This window comes from Scomber japonicus, chromosome 12 (assembly GCF_027409825.1).
Source record: "Scomber japonicus isolate fScoJap1 chromosome 12, fScoJap1.pri, whole genome shotgun sequence".
NCBI classification, from domain to species: domain Eukaryota; kingdom Metazoa; phylum Chordata; class Actinopteri; order Scombriformes; family Scombridae; genus Scomber; species Scomber japonicus.
The window spans coordinates 25262574-25277570 of NC_070589.1; the positions used below are offsets into that span (position 1 = coordinate 25262574).

The following is a 14997-nucleotide window of genomic DNA, read 5'->3' on the forward strand; positions in this document are numbered from 1 at the left end:
TTTCACTGCATTGATGTTGATTTTCAGCAAATGATCATTTCAGTTAAACACCATACTGGTTAATGTGCGTTTTACCTAACTGTACACAAGAGACTCCTTCATCACTCTGGATATTGAGTTCCAACCATGTTTTAACATTAATTACAGAATGAAAATGTCTATTTCTATGTATAAAATTTCCATTTTATGTTAAATGAGTAACACAAGCAGACAAAGTCATTGTATTGTCACTGGTGTAGTAACATCCCACACAACACATACCTGAATTCGGGTCACCTGACTCACAGTGAAGCAATATCCTTATAGGTGCTTTATTTGACAACATGTCCCATGATCACTATCTAGGACAAAGACTTATTCAGGAAAGGTTCATCTATCATGAATGCGTGAGTTGTGTGTGGGTGTGAGACACACACACACACACACACACACACACACACACACACACACACACACACACACACACACACACACACACACACACACACACACACACACACAGACGGTGAGAGGAGAAGCATAGTATAGTGAGTGATGTAGTAACAAGCATACACCAACAGAGGTCACTTTTCTTTCTTTTATTTAGCTCCACTTGCTGTTACTGTGACTGGTAATTAATGTGTATGACCTTGTTAAAAGGTGTTGACAATACAATCATACAGGATCAAATACACATTTATCCAACACATAACAATGCTCAGTAGTTGTCAGAGTAGTTACAGAATTATATGTGTGTCAACTTAGCAACTGTCTAGTGCTGTAACCAGTCAACTCTTAAAGTGCAAAAAACGGAACATGAGTGAACTGCAAGAAGGATCACTAATCATTCAGGATAAAGTCTCCTCACTTCTCTTTAATACAAAAATGATTACAAGGAATTGCTGTTGGAAGATGAGCAGGTTAATGTGCTAACATAATGTTCTGGACTTATAGTTGATGAATTTTGTTAATTGTTTGTTAATTTGTGTTAATTCAGAACTAGATTCAGAAAAAAGGCAGATACAACTGGTCACAAAGATCACAGTGGTCACTTGACAATAGGGCTGTGTGATTAAAAGCAATATCACAATGTTAACAAGATAACATTTCTCATAGAACATGATTTTATATTATAATGACAGCACTCATATTATTTCACTAGAAAACAATAATACTAAGAATAGTAAACTGGTTTCATATATGGCAGAAGATACCAGAGCAAGATGACTGTGTAAACATTCTCTGTGTTGCATGATGCTGCAAAGTTCTTGTTATGGCATTATCTAAACTTTTATTTAGCAAATAAAACACCTTCACAGTTTTGTACATTGGTTAAAACTACAAAAAATGTTTGGGGACGAGGAGGGTTTAGGGACATCATAGTAAAAGTTATAATAATTTTGCCCTTTATATAATATTTGGAGTGTTAGGGTAAATGCAAGACTAAAGTAGATCCAAAAGGGGTTGTATTTAAATTATTTAAAATGAATAAAGTGTCCCATACTTTTCCACATATGATGAAATATTTTCTATGATATCATGGAAGATTTTTCTGTCACTGCTTTCAATGTCTGCTTTCCAACAACCTCAGAGGAGCTGCCACCTAGCAGCACCACTCCTATCTGATGGAGTGGAACAACATTTAATCAGAGACTAAGTCCCTGTTGTGTTTTGGTTTGTTTATTTTTGCAGATCTTAAGCCCCCCCTCTGCTGTTCTTTCCACTGACTTTACACACCCGATCCTCATGACCTGAATGCAACAAAGAGAGCGGTGATCTGCAGCTGAACTTACCCCGTGCTCCCGTCACTGCCACAGGCCAAACAAGATCAACTGGTCAGTCGTCAGACTCCAAATGTGGACATGTAAAATTTTGCTGAGCAACTGGTCGTGACCCTTATTAATCGTGACTGTGGATTAATAAATGTTTACACATGACACATCAGTTTCTAGTTGTTTATTTATAACCAAATGTTTGTATTACATTTAAGTAAAAAACAGGAAAATCTATTTGTCAGAAGATATTCTGTAATATTAAGAATAATGAATGGTCATTTTGCTTGAGTGATAGTATCTCTAGTCAGACAGTTTGTGGTAAGAGAGGAGCATGACTACCACGTGCCAGTGGTCGGCTTTGGTGCAACAACACATTATGGTACACTCTTTTAGACACACACATACACACGCACACGCACAGTGGTAGTCCCTCACGTGGGCTTGAGGTAGTTGTAGAGGGCACTGAGCCCTCCTTGCAGAACCTCCTTAATAGGTTTGAGGAGGGGGTTATGGATAATATGAAGTCCTTTATCCATAGGATGGCAGGCCAACTTCCCAAGCCTGCTCAGCAGATACAGTTCCACCGGCACATTTTGCAGCTCATTGAAGTCAACATTGAGGAGTTCTAAAGACTCCAGAAAGCACAGAGTCTTGGGCAATGTGTGGATACTATTTCCCTCGACGATAAGGATCTTCAGATTAACTAAGTCTTGGATCTGGTCTGCAATGGTCTCCAGACGGTTGCAGGCCAGGTGGAGGAAGACCAGGCCCTTCATGTTGTAGACACAGGTGGGGATGTGAGTAATGCGGTTGTGACTAAGGTTAAGTTTGGTCAGATTGTGCATGGCCCCCAAGCTGCCAGGGAGGCTTGTGATCTGGTTGTTGGCCAGGCTGAGCACCTCCAAGCAGGTGCAGGAGCCCAGCTCCTCAGGGACCTCTCTCAGGCGGTTGCGACAGGCGAATAGCACACGCAGCTTCTTTAGGAGGCCGATCTCAGGCGGGAGGCTAGACAGATTGTTGCCCCACAGGTTGAGGATCACCAGATTGTCCAGGGCACTCAGGGCAGGGGGAAGGGAGCACAGGCAGTTCATGGACAAGTTTAGCTTCTGCAGCTCTCGCAGCTCCCACAGCTCTGCGGGAGTCTCACCCAGCCCCCGCATGGCAAGACTCAGCGTGCTGTAGCCAAAGTGTACCGTGGTGTTTTTGCGGATCCTCTCAGCAGCCGATGACAGGCTGGGCTGGTCGTCTCTAACAGCACTCCTCCTCCTTTGACTCACACTCACCTCATTCAGCTCCTTGTTAGAGAAACTGTGAGATTGCTTCCCACCCATTGTCCTTGCAGTACTGTTGATTCTATTGCCTATAACGCGATGTCAGCATGTGATTATCTGAATCACCAACACTTAGAGCATTGAGGGGGACTGCTAAAGATAATGTCTGCTGATTGATCTCCAGGGTTCTTGAAAGAGCCACACAGAACATGATCAGTTCCAGTGGCACTGTGGTGTCTGGTTTTTGTTGTTGAACTCCTGATGTTTGGCAGCAGTAGCACTGAATCCTGGCTGGTCTTTCTCACCGTGCTGCGTTGCAGGGTGTTGTAACAGAGCAATATGGGGGCTTGTGGTCTGCGAAACAGACCAACTGCCTGTCTTACTGAATTTCATTCCCCAGCTGGTCCTGTCACTTTTCAAGTCCACAGATAGCACCCTGCTCCCCACCCACACTATGCGGGGGGCAGGACAGGGGCTAGGATGCTGTGTGAGCTCAATCAGTTGAGGTCACTGCCATGATCTCATAGTTTAACACAAAGAAAAGCACTGCTGCACATGCATGCTGTACCAATTGGCACATAACCATATTTATTTTGTTGATATGTTCAACTGCTATGTGTTGCTATTTCGCAATAAAAATAATTCAGATATTTAGCATACTACCTCTGGCTGGCAATAATCTCTTCACACTCCCCCCCCCCCCTCACAGCCTCTGTGCCTTTGTGTGTGTTCTTTTGTCCCATCTTTAATATGGAACCAAGCTGGCAGCCGTGAAAACACTGAATCATCTCTCAAAAAAGTATCAGTTCTTAGAGGTATTAGCAAAACCTTATGCACAGACATGTGCTGGTTTAATTTCAAGTGCGAAAGGACATGGAACGTTCCAGTAGGTTCGTAGAAAACTCTACAGTTGTTCAAAATCTCATTCATCTGTCCTCAAGGGGTGAAACTCTCTTTATGTAAAAGTGCATTTACATTTAACACTTTGTCTTTCCCCCAAGCAACTTACACAATGAGGTAAAACGGTTCTTATGCTTTCCCCCAGAGTTCTTTAAGTATCTTTCAAGCAGCCTTCATTGAAAGCTTTTGTTCCACTCACTTTCAGCAATATTTTTCACTTTTAAGTGTGATTCTTGTGATGATGACTTAGAGGAAAAGATGACGGTGATCTAAAATGTATTTTTGAGCAAGTTGGTAATCCATCAATCCACTCTGCATATTTGCTTATCCTATTTTGGATTTGCTAAGCCTTGGTTACAAACACATTTGCACCTACAGGCAATTTAGATATTCAGTTTCACATAACCTGCTTGTCTTTGGACTGCGGAAGGAAACTGGAGCACTCGGGGGAAAGCCATGAAGGCATAGGGAGAACATGTGAATTCCACATAGAAAGGTAGAGATTACTTATTCTCCCCATGTTGATTAGGTCTTATTCAGACTCAACCTTCTCTTGCTGTGAGCGCTAAACATGTCACAACAAGTCTTTTAAAAAATAGGTTCACAATTTTTCAAGTCTGTCCTTAAATAATATTCAGGTGCCCAAAATGAACACTGTAAGTGACAGGGAACAACATTGACAGTCATCCTTCTTTACCTTCACCTGCCCAAACTAGTCAAGTAGATATCTTTCAAACTTGCTGTCTTTAATGCCAAATTCCATAGTTTTGTTTCACTCATTCCACTGCAGCTGAACATGAAAACACTGAGGGATTTCTTTTTTAATAAAAAAACTGTGACTGTGGAAGACAGTCACAGCTTATTTGACTAACTTGGACATCCTCATATTATTTTCAAATAAACTTTTAGATAACTTTTCCCTCAAAGCGAAGACTGTGGATTTTGTCCCTCGTCACTTACGTTGTAAGCACATTTGGAGGGGATGTTCTACTGGTAGAATAGGATGAAAGATTAGGGTGAAAAAAAAATCTCTGTCAATGTTAACATTGACACCTGACTATTATTGCAAGATTGACTTGAAACATCGTAATCCTACCCTTTCAGCTCCAAATCTCAAGATTGTCCCAAAGGGTTTTATAGTGTATATACACTGTAGTATTCAACACCTTCTATCTTTTGATCATCAAATAGGATAAGAAAAACTGCACAAAATATACTTTAACGGGGAAGAAATAGGTGAGAAACCCCAGGAAGAGCAGCAGATGAGGGATTCCTCTTCCAGGACCGACAGACATGTGATAAGTGTAAAATGTACAGCATGTACATTACAGCATGTACACTGAGCTGCTGTATTTATAATTTATGGGTCTAAATATAGCTCTCTGATATGTGCTAAACAACTTTTGAATAAAATTGTAATTTTGTCAAATAAAGACAAAAAAATAAACCCTATACTTCATTCATATTTACTTCATTTTCTCAATGTTGTCATTCAAGTGATTAACATGATTTTTGCAACATGAGAAGTCTACAGTCATAAGCTGTGAAAACTTAATAATAATGTTAGGGGTGTAAATGGGACCTTGGACTTGATCCACTTTCCTAAACAGACTTACAGAGTCTGACCAGGACTTGGCGTGGCCTTAGTCATCAGTCTTCTCCCAGTCCAGTAATCAAAGTACTTGGATGACAGTTAGCAGTGATATCCAACTCTGGGGACTCAGTGCCTCTGCTCTGAGCATGGCTACATCAGCACTTATGAATGACAGGTTGAATCATGTGTTTGCTGAATTGGACACTGGAGATCAGGCTGTTTGTGTGCATTGCCCATTCAGGCAGCTGCTTGTGTAACATGTGTCATCTGGACATTTTTTAGTAAATGTTAATACCTTATCATATCATATAACTTGGTACAGAAACTGCTTTCTGGCTGACTGGTACATTTCTTGTGTGAGCTTGTAAGAAACACTTCATCTCAAAGTCTTTATGCAGCCTTCAGTTTTTAGTAGGGGATTTGTGTTGCTGATTTGTGTATATGTGTACCATGGCTAATTTCACAAACAGCAGGAATGCTATATCCTGCCATCCTCTATTTACATGAAAAATGACACCTCAGCTGTAACCGTCAGAGCGTTCCCCCCTATGTGCAAACACATCCCCCGAGTGGCAACACGAGGCTCAGAACACATGCTGTCAAATATGCAGAAAAACCTTGGCTTCATATGCATATCCCTCATTATGGGTTAACCGTGGCACTGAAATACCTGAAAAAAGCTGAGGTGGAGGGACAGATGGAGGGAGGGGGTGGGATAGAAGCTAGATAGGTAGGTGGATGAATGGACAGGGAATAATGTTCATTCTATGAAAGAGAGATGTCATTATGACATACCTCTCCATAACACACCATTGCCCATCACTTCATCATAATCTTGCAAGGCATGAATCTTCATTAAATGCTCCTTTTTTCATCCCATGCATGCTTTTTTTTCTAAACAAATCTCTCTTTGTATCAGAGGAACAGATGTGTGGAAACAGCTTGAGATTTAAATGACAAGAAAATGGGATTCACCATTCCTCTTGCATTCACACAACACCTTAATACAGAGTCCCATTAGCACCAAATGAGGGTGAGTTATTCACTCTGAGAACAGTTACACCCTCCAGTCCTCAGGGTGACAAAAATGATCTCATTTGAGACAGCTCATCTGGTTATGCGGCGTAATAATGACTCTGGATGAGCTACCTTTAGAGACTCAAGTTCAAGATATATACCATTATTACTTGTTCATTACTGTGGAGGCTCCTAGCAATGACAGATGATATATGGCCTTGCTGCCACAGAATCTGCCATAGATGTCTCTGTCCTGTTGAAATGTAACGGGTATCTGCCAAGACCTGAGGCTCTTTAGAGTCTACAGTGCAGACACATTACTCCTTGAAGCCAACACTCCTACTAAAGAATATGTTCCCTCTTTAGAAAGAATATGAGACAAGATCGGGTCTGAGAGACAAGAAATGTGCATTTTGCAAGCCTATTGAGTATTCCAGACAAAATTAGCACCATGAAATGGGCATGTGAACAGTGGTGGATGGCGAGCCACCTGAGCTGATAATCGTATATTATTCAGCAGGTGCAGATGTGAATATTCACACCACTGGACACTTTCCACTTTCCATTTGTGCATGCGTCCGCATCTCCCCCAGTTAATGGAGTCTGTGGAAGTGGCTGCACATTTTTGTCAAAAAATTGGGGATATGTCACACATTTGAATTGCCATCTGGAAATTGGCTGCAACGCTGCTCTGCCCAAACCTCCAGGTGACACAAAGGATCTACTCAGCAATGCAAATTAGCAGAGAGGAAATTTGAGGGAGTGTCCAACAAGTCTGCTTGGAGGCTGAATACGAGGCCAAGAACATTTCATTTCAATGTTTCAAATGTTCATTTGTTTACCAGATTGGACACACTGAGGTTGCCTGCGGTTGTGCAAACTGTCACCATGGAAATTATATCAAGGCGGCTTTAGCATATTCAAGTCTACTTTGAAGACAAATTGGTCCTAAAAGAGCCAGAACAGAAATTCATAACAATTTTACATCGTAGAATTTTTTTTTACCTCCTTATCAACTCTAAGTGAGGGACCTCTGCTGAGTATCTTGTAATCTGCTAATCTCTCTCCCCAGGCCACATGCCAGGTATCTGTAGTTAGATCTATAAAGAAGCAGCCAGATTCATCTTGAGATAAACTGGGACAACATGATGAATAGATAATAAAGGCACCCAAGGGAGAGCACTATCCGGGTTAACTCCACCGTATAAAGATACCATTTGTAATGATGGTCGGAATCAAGAGGGAAGTGTGGCGAACAAAGCTAACTGGGCTCCAAAGTGACAAAATCAGTTCTGACTTTGCTGATGCAGCAAATGGGAGTACAAACCAATTGTGGCTGTGACAACAACAAGCAGGGTGATGAAGTACCACCGAGCAGCCTATCTGGGTCTCACCTGCCCACACTGCCACTGCTATAGGCTACTGAGTGTTATACAAAAACGGTATATGTAGTTATGGCACAGTTGTACAGTAATGTGAGATGATAAGATGAGATAAGATGTCAATGCTACAAGATACAAATTAGGTTGATTTTGAGTCCAAGCTCCAACTATGTTTCTGGCTCTGCAGAAATTCCAAAGTAACAATAATAAAGTTGTTCAAACTTGCATTAAAGCCTGATCCACCTCAGACTACAAAGGGAATACAGAGAAACCTCTGTGCGAGGGCCTGGCAGCAGCTGACTTGTGGCCATTTCAGAAGGGAACAACTTTGACCATCACCAGAAATGTAATATCTGGAGACTTTAAATGACTTTAAAAGTCTAAACACCCAAATAATCTAAAATGATTAAATGAAACAAAACACATCCACCACAGAAATAGACTAATTACACAAGCAGGAGAAATTAGAACTTCTAAATAATACAAGTTGCACTACTGCCTACTATTTCAAATGACTATGTGAAAGCTTATTGTGACAATAAAATGAAAGTAATATGGCCAGACTCTGCAGTTCACCTCAACTCTACAGTGCATTTCACTGTCTTTAAGTTCATTGTTTTGGTTCACTCACTGCTCTCAGAAACCTTATTTCCAGCAACCATGGGCAGCAGTTTTCCACAAAAAAAAGCACCCACTGTATGCTACCTGCTCAGCACCATTTAGCCCAAGAACCAAAGATGACAATTTGCTTTTGGCTAGTCTATATGATGATGCAATAACTGTAGTGTGCATTGTCTCTGTTAAAAACAGAGGAACAAAACACAATTGGGTATTATTTCCCTGCTAAAAGCCAGATATTCTTCAAAGGAGTTGGTGGAGACCACAGTACATATAAAAGGAAAGGGAATAGTAGACGTACATGCAGCTGTCCAGTTCAATGAATGTGAATGTTCCTCTATGTAATGTGTAAACAGGCGACTGTTTCCTAACACCTTCATTTTAACAACTTGATAACTTGATAATATGTCAGTGATCTGATTACAGCTGTTTCCACTACCCTCAAGTGGCCAAAAATCCCTCACTATTTACTGTGTTAACAACAAGCGGGTAGTCCCCGGTCTGAAAAGTGTAACCAATGCTGTAATGCCTTAAATCTGTATTCCCCCTGCTGGCCATCAGGGGGCGACTCCACTGACTGTATGGAAGTCTATGAGAAAATGACCCTTCTTCTCACTTGACTTGATTTATTACCTCAGTAAACAGTTTCCTAATGCATTTAAGTCTTCTTTAATACAGCATGATATTCATTGTGTAAATTATGGTCCCATTTATACGGTGGTCGAGACCCACCATAGCTGCAAATAAAAGTAACGCTGCAAACAAAAACAAACGCTGCTGCATATAAAAGAAACGTTGCAAATAAAAAGACACACCGCAGCAAACAAAAAAAAAACGCTGCAAATAAAAAACACCGCAGCATATAATAAAAAAACGATGCAAATAAAAAAAAGCCACAACGGACGTGGATTACCGGGGACTGTTTTTGCCGAAACACCGGAAGAAGAAACAACAACAACAGGACTACGAATTGGAAAACGAACTAGAAAGTAAGTGAAAATGGTAGTGTTTAATGTCGCTACATGTACTTTTTAATGTGTTATTTGGTCGGGCGATGTAGCCCCAGGTTTGAAGTTGAACTGGAGAATGCCGGTGTATTGTTAGCTTCGGCTAACACGGGGAGACCACTAACGAGAGTGGAAACAACTGACGGCTACATAGTTCCGGCAGCTTATTACTGTCGTTGTTTTTGTTGTTTGTATCATTAATAATCATGATAACAATAATCTAAGGCGTGGGTAACAATAATTATTTGGATTAATGTGAAGTTTAAGCTGTGTCCTCATAGTTTGTCACCGGCAACGTGAGGAACATCCTCAAAGCCACATAAACATTAGGGATGACTAACTGCAAACCAAACATCAATATGGTTTTCAGCATGTTTGAGGGTGACTTGTCTGTTTCAGCCAACATGGGGATGAGGATCGGAACTGCAGACACTTAAAACACGCTGTTCCGCCTACGGGACGGGACGGATGTTAGGAGGTAGCCACAAGTTCTTCTGAATGTTTTAAACACCAACCCTTAAACATATATATTCATGCCGTACATCGTTGGAAAGCTTAGATTGTCCTGATTCATTCAAGACCACTCACGACTTATATGGTTGCTCACAGCCGTAATAGTATTAGCGATTAGCTCGGCTAGCCCCTGAGCTAAGTAAGAAAAGCTATAATGCCTACATACCTTCAAAGTCTTCCCTTTATCCACAACGATCATCTTATGACTCAGGACTTTCTGTACAGCTCGCCAAGTATCCATTCTTGTGAAATATGAAATCCGTTTCCATAAAACCGAAATACTTTCCTCAATATGTCCATGTATTTAGTCCAACACGTAACGTAATAACACAAATAACAAACCATACACGGTCCGTTTACGTCATTTCCTGACCTGCACGGCCATCTCAGAGTACACGTGACTAGATGTTTACGACCGTGAGCCTCTCCTGCTTCTGACGACACCACACACAAGCCAATCGGTGTTTAGGTTTAGGCAGTACATGTCTCCAAAGCCAATGAGGACATGTGACCGACAACAATGACGACATGGCTTTGATTGACTGCTGTTCCAGCCTATGGAAATATTCGGTGAAATGAAGTTGATAACCTTTTAGCCAATGGTCAGAGGTTTCCAACGGTGTATGACACTAAGCTATTAGTTTGGCTGTCCATAAACAAACTACAAAGGATAACCGGCGTGTGCCCTGTGCGTAAAAGAGTTGAACCATATATCATTACGCACACGGCATTTTGGTACACGGTTGGTTCTTCTTCGACTTAACATATGACTTATACCAAAATAAACAGATAGATAGATAGATAGATATGGCCAAACAAAAAAATATGGTTATATGTAATAATAATAATAATAATAATAATAATAATAATAATAATAATAATATTAATAATAATAATAATAATATGGCGTCAGCTTTCATTAGAGACCAAGATTTTGATTGTAGGCAAAGGGGTTGTGAAGTTATAGATGTTTGATTGCGGTTATACAGCTTTGGTAACCAAGTGTCCATTTGGAGTCTCCAAAAAGGACCTGAGGAAAACGCATGGACATACCTGTTGAAAAATAATTCTGAAAAATTCATCTTTTGGTCTTTTGACTCCAAATTTGGACTGCATGAAGCCAAGACATGTGGCTGTGGCCTCATTGTGTCTATAACCCGCTGAGAGGTCCCTGAATGTCTGTACACATGTCATTGTAAAGGCAAACCTATGGGCGAGTAAACAACCCCATCATTGTAACCTCTGCCACTCTTTGTCAGTAAGTCACAGAATCACACAGACACTTTTACAAGAATCCTGACAGTGTTTCCTTTCCAATGATACCAGACACATCTCTGAGTCTCAAACTATGTGGGATCTGTGCTGCTCACAACTTGGGCATGTCGTTTAGGCTAACAGCATAAAAAACAGGGGCGTGTGTTAAGTGGTTAAAACAAGAGCAAGAAAGCAGCATAATGCACATGTCAGACAACTAAAACAAAATTAAGCCCATAAGCCTGTTACAACAAAGTAATTTACAATTAGTAACAGTGCAAACACTGCATATAGAGACATGGTTGCAGTATCAAAACAGAAATTGTCAGCCAGAGGACGTCAAGACATCGCCCACATGCAGCTCTGTGGAAGAGCAATAACAGCCAGTAGCAGTGGCAGCATGATATTGATGACTGATCTCCAAACAAATAAACAAACACAAAGAGAAGACCCAGTAGACACATGTTATCTTACTAAAGTGAAGGCCCGAAGACCACTCTGTGCAGAATAATCCCATACATGGCTTTGGACAGGGTCAGAACAGTCCCACATTGTCCACAGTACTGACAGGACACTCAGTTCATGACTTGATTTGTGCCATACAAGTTTGTAACTGAAGTGATGAACATTGAGCAACTGGACCCTCAAACATAATTATAATCCTCTGCAAGGCCATCCTGTCGTGGCCTGGTCCAAGACTTCTGAATCGCTGCCCACATCTCAGATGTTTACAGTGAATTAAAAAGTAATGAAGTGATATTAAGTAGCAATTTAATCTAAATAAGCAAATCCTGAAGCAACATGATCATGCCTCAATGACAGTTGAGCTTACTTAATCCTACATAGCAGGGACGGTAAGTGTTTGTGTTCAAATAATTGCAAATAAGCAGTGCAACAGCAGAAAGCAGTGCGAAAGAGAGGCAGGATCACTGCCAGTTTGAGTAGACTCCCTTGTTGCTCAGTGTGTGTTGGATATATGTTGCAGTGAGTGGGGTGTGTGCACTTGAGTGTAGTAAGATGTCTGCTTAACGAAGGCCTTCTGGGTGTGTCAAGTGTGTCGAAGAAACTCATATTGCAAAGTTTTGACCACAAGTGACAGCACAAAAGTTTCAAGGCTGATGATTTTTCTGTGCATGCCACCAAAACTTGAAACAATAGGATCTGACAAGCTCTGTTCTAGAAATTAGGATGCTTGCCAGACCATCACTGCCAGCAAGCCATAAATGTTTCATGTGGTGCTGATATGGTAATCATTGGATCCCTACAATGACACCTTGTGAGAGTTGGATAACGATGGCTGTCTTTCAGGCCTGTGTGACTCTGGACACAGTCCAACAGCTGAGGCACAGCCTGAAGTGTGAATCTGCCTGTTAAAAAAAGGCCACATTGCTTCCAGTAGGTTGATAAAAGCCTCAAAGATTAGCAACATAAAGGTACTACGTGTGTCCCCCAGTCATCATGCAGATATACACACTTTGCTGGTGAAAGATGCCACACAAATGCATTCCTCTCAGTTTAATATGCATTCTGTTTCATGAGGTTTGCGAGTGGGTCCAGGTGCCCATCGGTGGCACAAACCCAGCTGGAGGATGTAGCTGACTCGCTCCACTGGCGCACAGGCTGGCATACTAACAGAGCCAGGGGTGCTTTCACAGTGAGTTGAAAGAGGCTGGCGCTGGTGCCACACACCCAGGGTTCAGAAACACGAGCTCCAGCTGCATGTCCACTAGCTCGCATAGCTAAAGAAATCAGAGTCTGGAAAAATCTAAAGTGAGTTTTCAACCTGCGACATTGTTCGTGACAGGAATATCGATCTCATGACATTAGCAGTCACTCACACGACACTGCCACCTTAATCACATCTGTGTCTCGATGCACACGAGATTCTGTGAGATTAATTGTTGGGGTGAAAAAAAAGAAATTTTCCAATCACAAGGGATGAAGCAATAAAAGGCCAACATGTCTAAAAGAGCTTAATGTATTATTTCTCTGAGGCTTGTGTAAGCCTTTTATTAAAGTGACACAATCTTGTCAGACACCTGTTGTTCCTGCTGGGGGTATTTATTGTTGGCCTATGTCAGCACACTGTAATCCCTGGCTAGAACATGGCTGTATTACCAGTGTGACCTATTCTTGGTCATCATAATTTCCTGAGAGCATGTGTGTGTATGTGTGTGTGTGTGTGTGTGTGTGTGTGTGTGTGTGTGTGTGTGTGTGTAAGAGGGTGAAATAGGCTGAGAAAGTGACAGTGCTCATGTGTATTGGTTGTGTATTTGAGTGTGTGTGTGTGTGTGTCCAGTGATTGCAGGCACCCTTCAGCCATTTCAGTCAAGCTTTTTTTTTTTTTTTTTTTTTTTTTTTGACACCCAATGTCATGCAGAACAAATCGCCTATTGCTGACACAGTGATTTCTTGTCTCTAGCGCCGAGAAGTGTGTGTGGAGGCAAAACAGTTAGGTCTTACTGATGGGGGAGTTGGACATTTCTGTGATTAAGTAGTAATGGTCGAGAACGTGACAGGGAAACGGGGGATTTCATTGGTCACAGGGCAGGAAAAACTGCACACCCTTGGGCCCGTGGGCTATTTTTGAGAGAGTATATAATTATGTTTTTGCTCCAAAATTCAGTAAACTGGCATTTATGCTGTGATTTTAAAAACAACTTCAATTTTTTTTCTACAAAATGCAGTTTTACAGATTCCATTATTAAGGTGAAATTAAGAATGATTGACACAGTTAAGTAACATTAATCCTTGCTTTCTGTCTTTTTTATAGAGCAAAGAGGAGCCCCATCATCTCACCACCTTCACCACGCCTGCCTTGAATTCCAGTGTCTGCCGATGGGCTTAACCCACTAATTGTGGCCTGACTTCCTATGGTATTGTTGCATGCCTGTGGTTTGGTTTTAGGCCAGAGTTATATTAAGACCTGGGTATTTTAACATAATGGAGTACACTATCAGCTGAGATCATCAGGGATGTGTGTAATGGGTGTAGTGTGTCTGATTTATGTGTTATTGAGGTACATTGTCTAGCTGTTTAGGGGGGGTTGCATGAGTATGTCTGATTGTGTAGTGCAGTTTAAAAACAGGGCTCCATGAGTTTTTGAGTTGGAGCAAAAGATGGAAAACTTGGGATGTGATCTTTCTATGGAAATATGTAATATGATTTGAACTTTTACAGATAGGTTTCTGGTGTTCTCAATGGATCCTGTGTGAGATATAAATAGTGTTATGGGGACATCTAGTGGCCAAAGTATGGTATTAGTAAAAGTCCTGCCTTTTACGTTTCACTCCAAGTCAAAAATGTGTTTTTAATCATATTCTTTCAGTTAGATGTTTGAGCTTCACTGTGCAGAATGATGTCTGTGCAGAGTTCGAAGCAAGAAGGCTGTTTTCACATCCATCTGCTGAAGGGGTTAAGTTTCTCTGCTATCACCTTAAATGTGAGTTTTTAAGATATATTTTCACAAGCATGATTTGTGACATCAAAACTAGTTTGGAAGCCAACTGTGGTCCAGTATGCAGTTTACACAAGACTGATGTGGAAAGTTGAAGCCTTAAGTGCACGTACACTGAAAATAGAGTTCACAGTGAAGTAGGAGACATTGTGTGTCTATTCCACTTTCCATTTTCATAGTTTGCAGATTTTTTCATGAGAGTGAAGAGGTAGTTGTTATTTTAAGACTTC

General features: G+C 41.1%; 1 protein-coding gene across 1 annotated transcript; it reads right to left on the reverse strand.

The window, feature by feature from the left end:
* Nucleotides 1-2164: 2164 nt before the first annotated feature.
* Nucleotides 2165-3085, reverse strand: LOC128368933 (leucine-rich repeat-containing protein 30-like). The gene has a single exon (XM_053329859.1). It carries the CDS (start codon nucleotides 3083-3085, stop codon nucleotides 2186-2188), a length of 900 nt encoding a protein of 299 aa, XP_053185834.1. The 3' UTR covers nucleotides 2165-2185.
* Between the last annotated feature and the right edge of the window lie 11912 nt (nucleotides 3086-14997).

Coding starts and splice junctions, on each gene's coding strand:
- LOC128368933 (XM_053329859.1), bottom strand. CDS start 3,085: ATGGGTGGGAAGCAATCTCACAGTTTCTCTAACAAGGAGCTGAATGAG.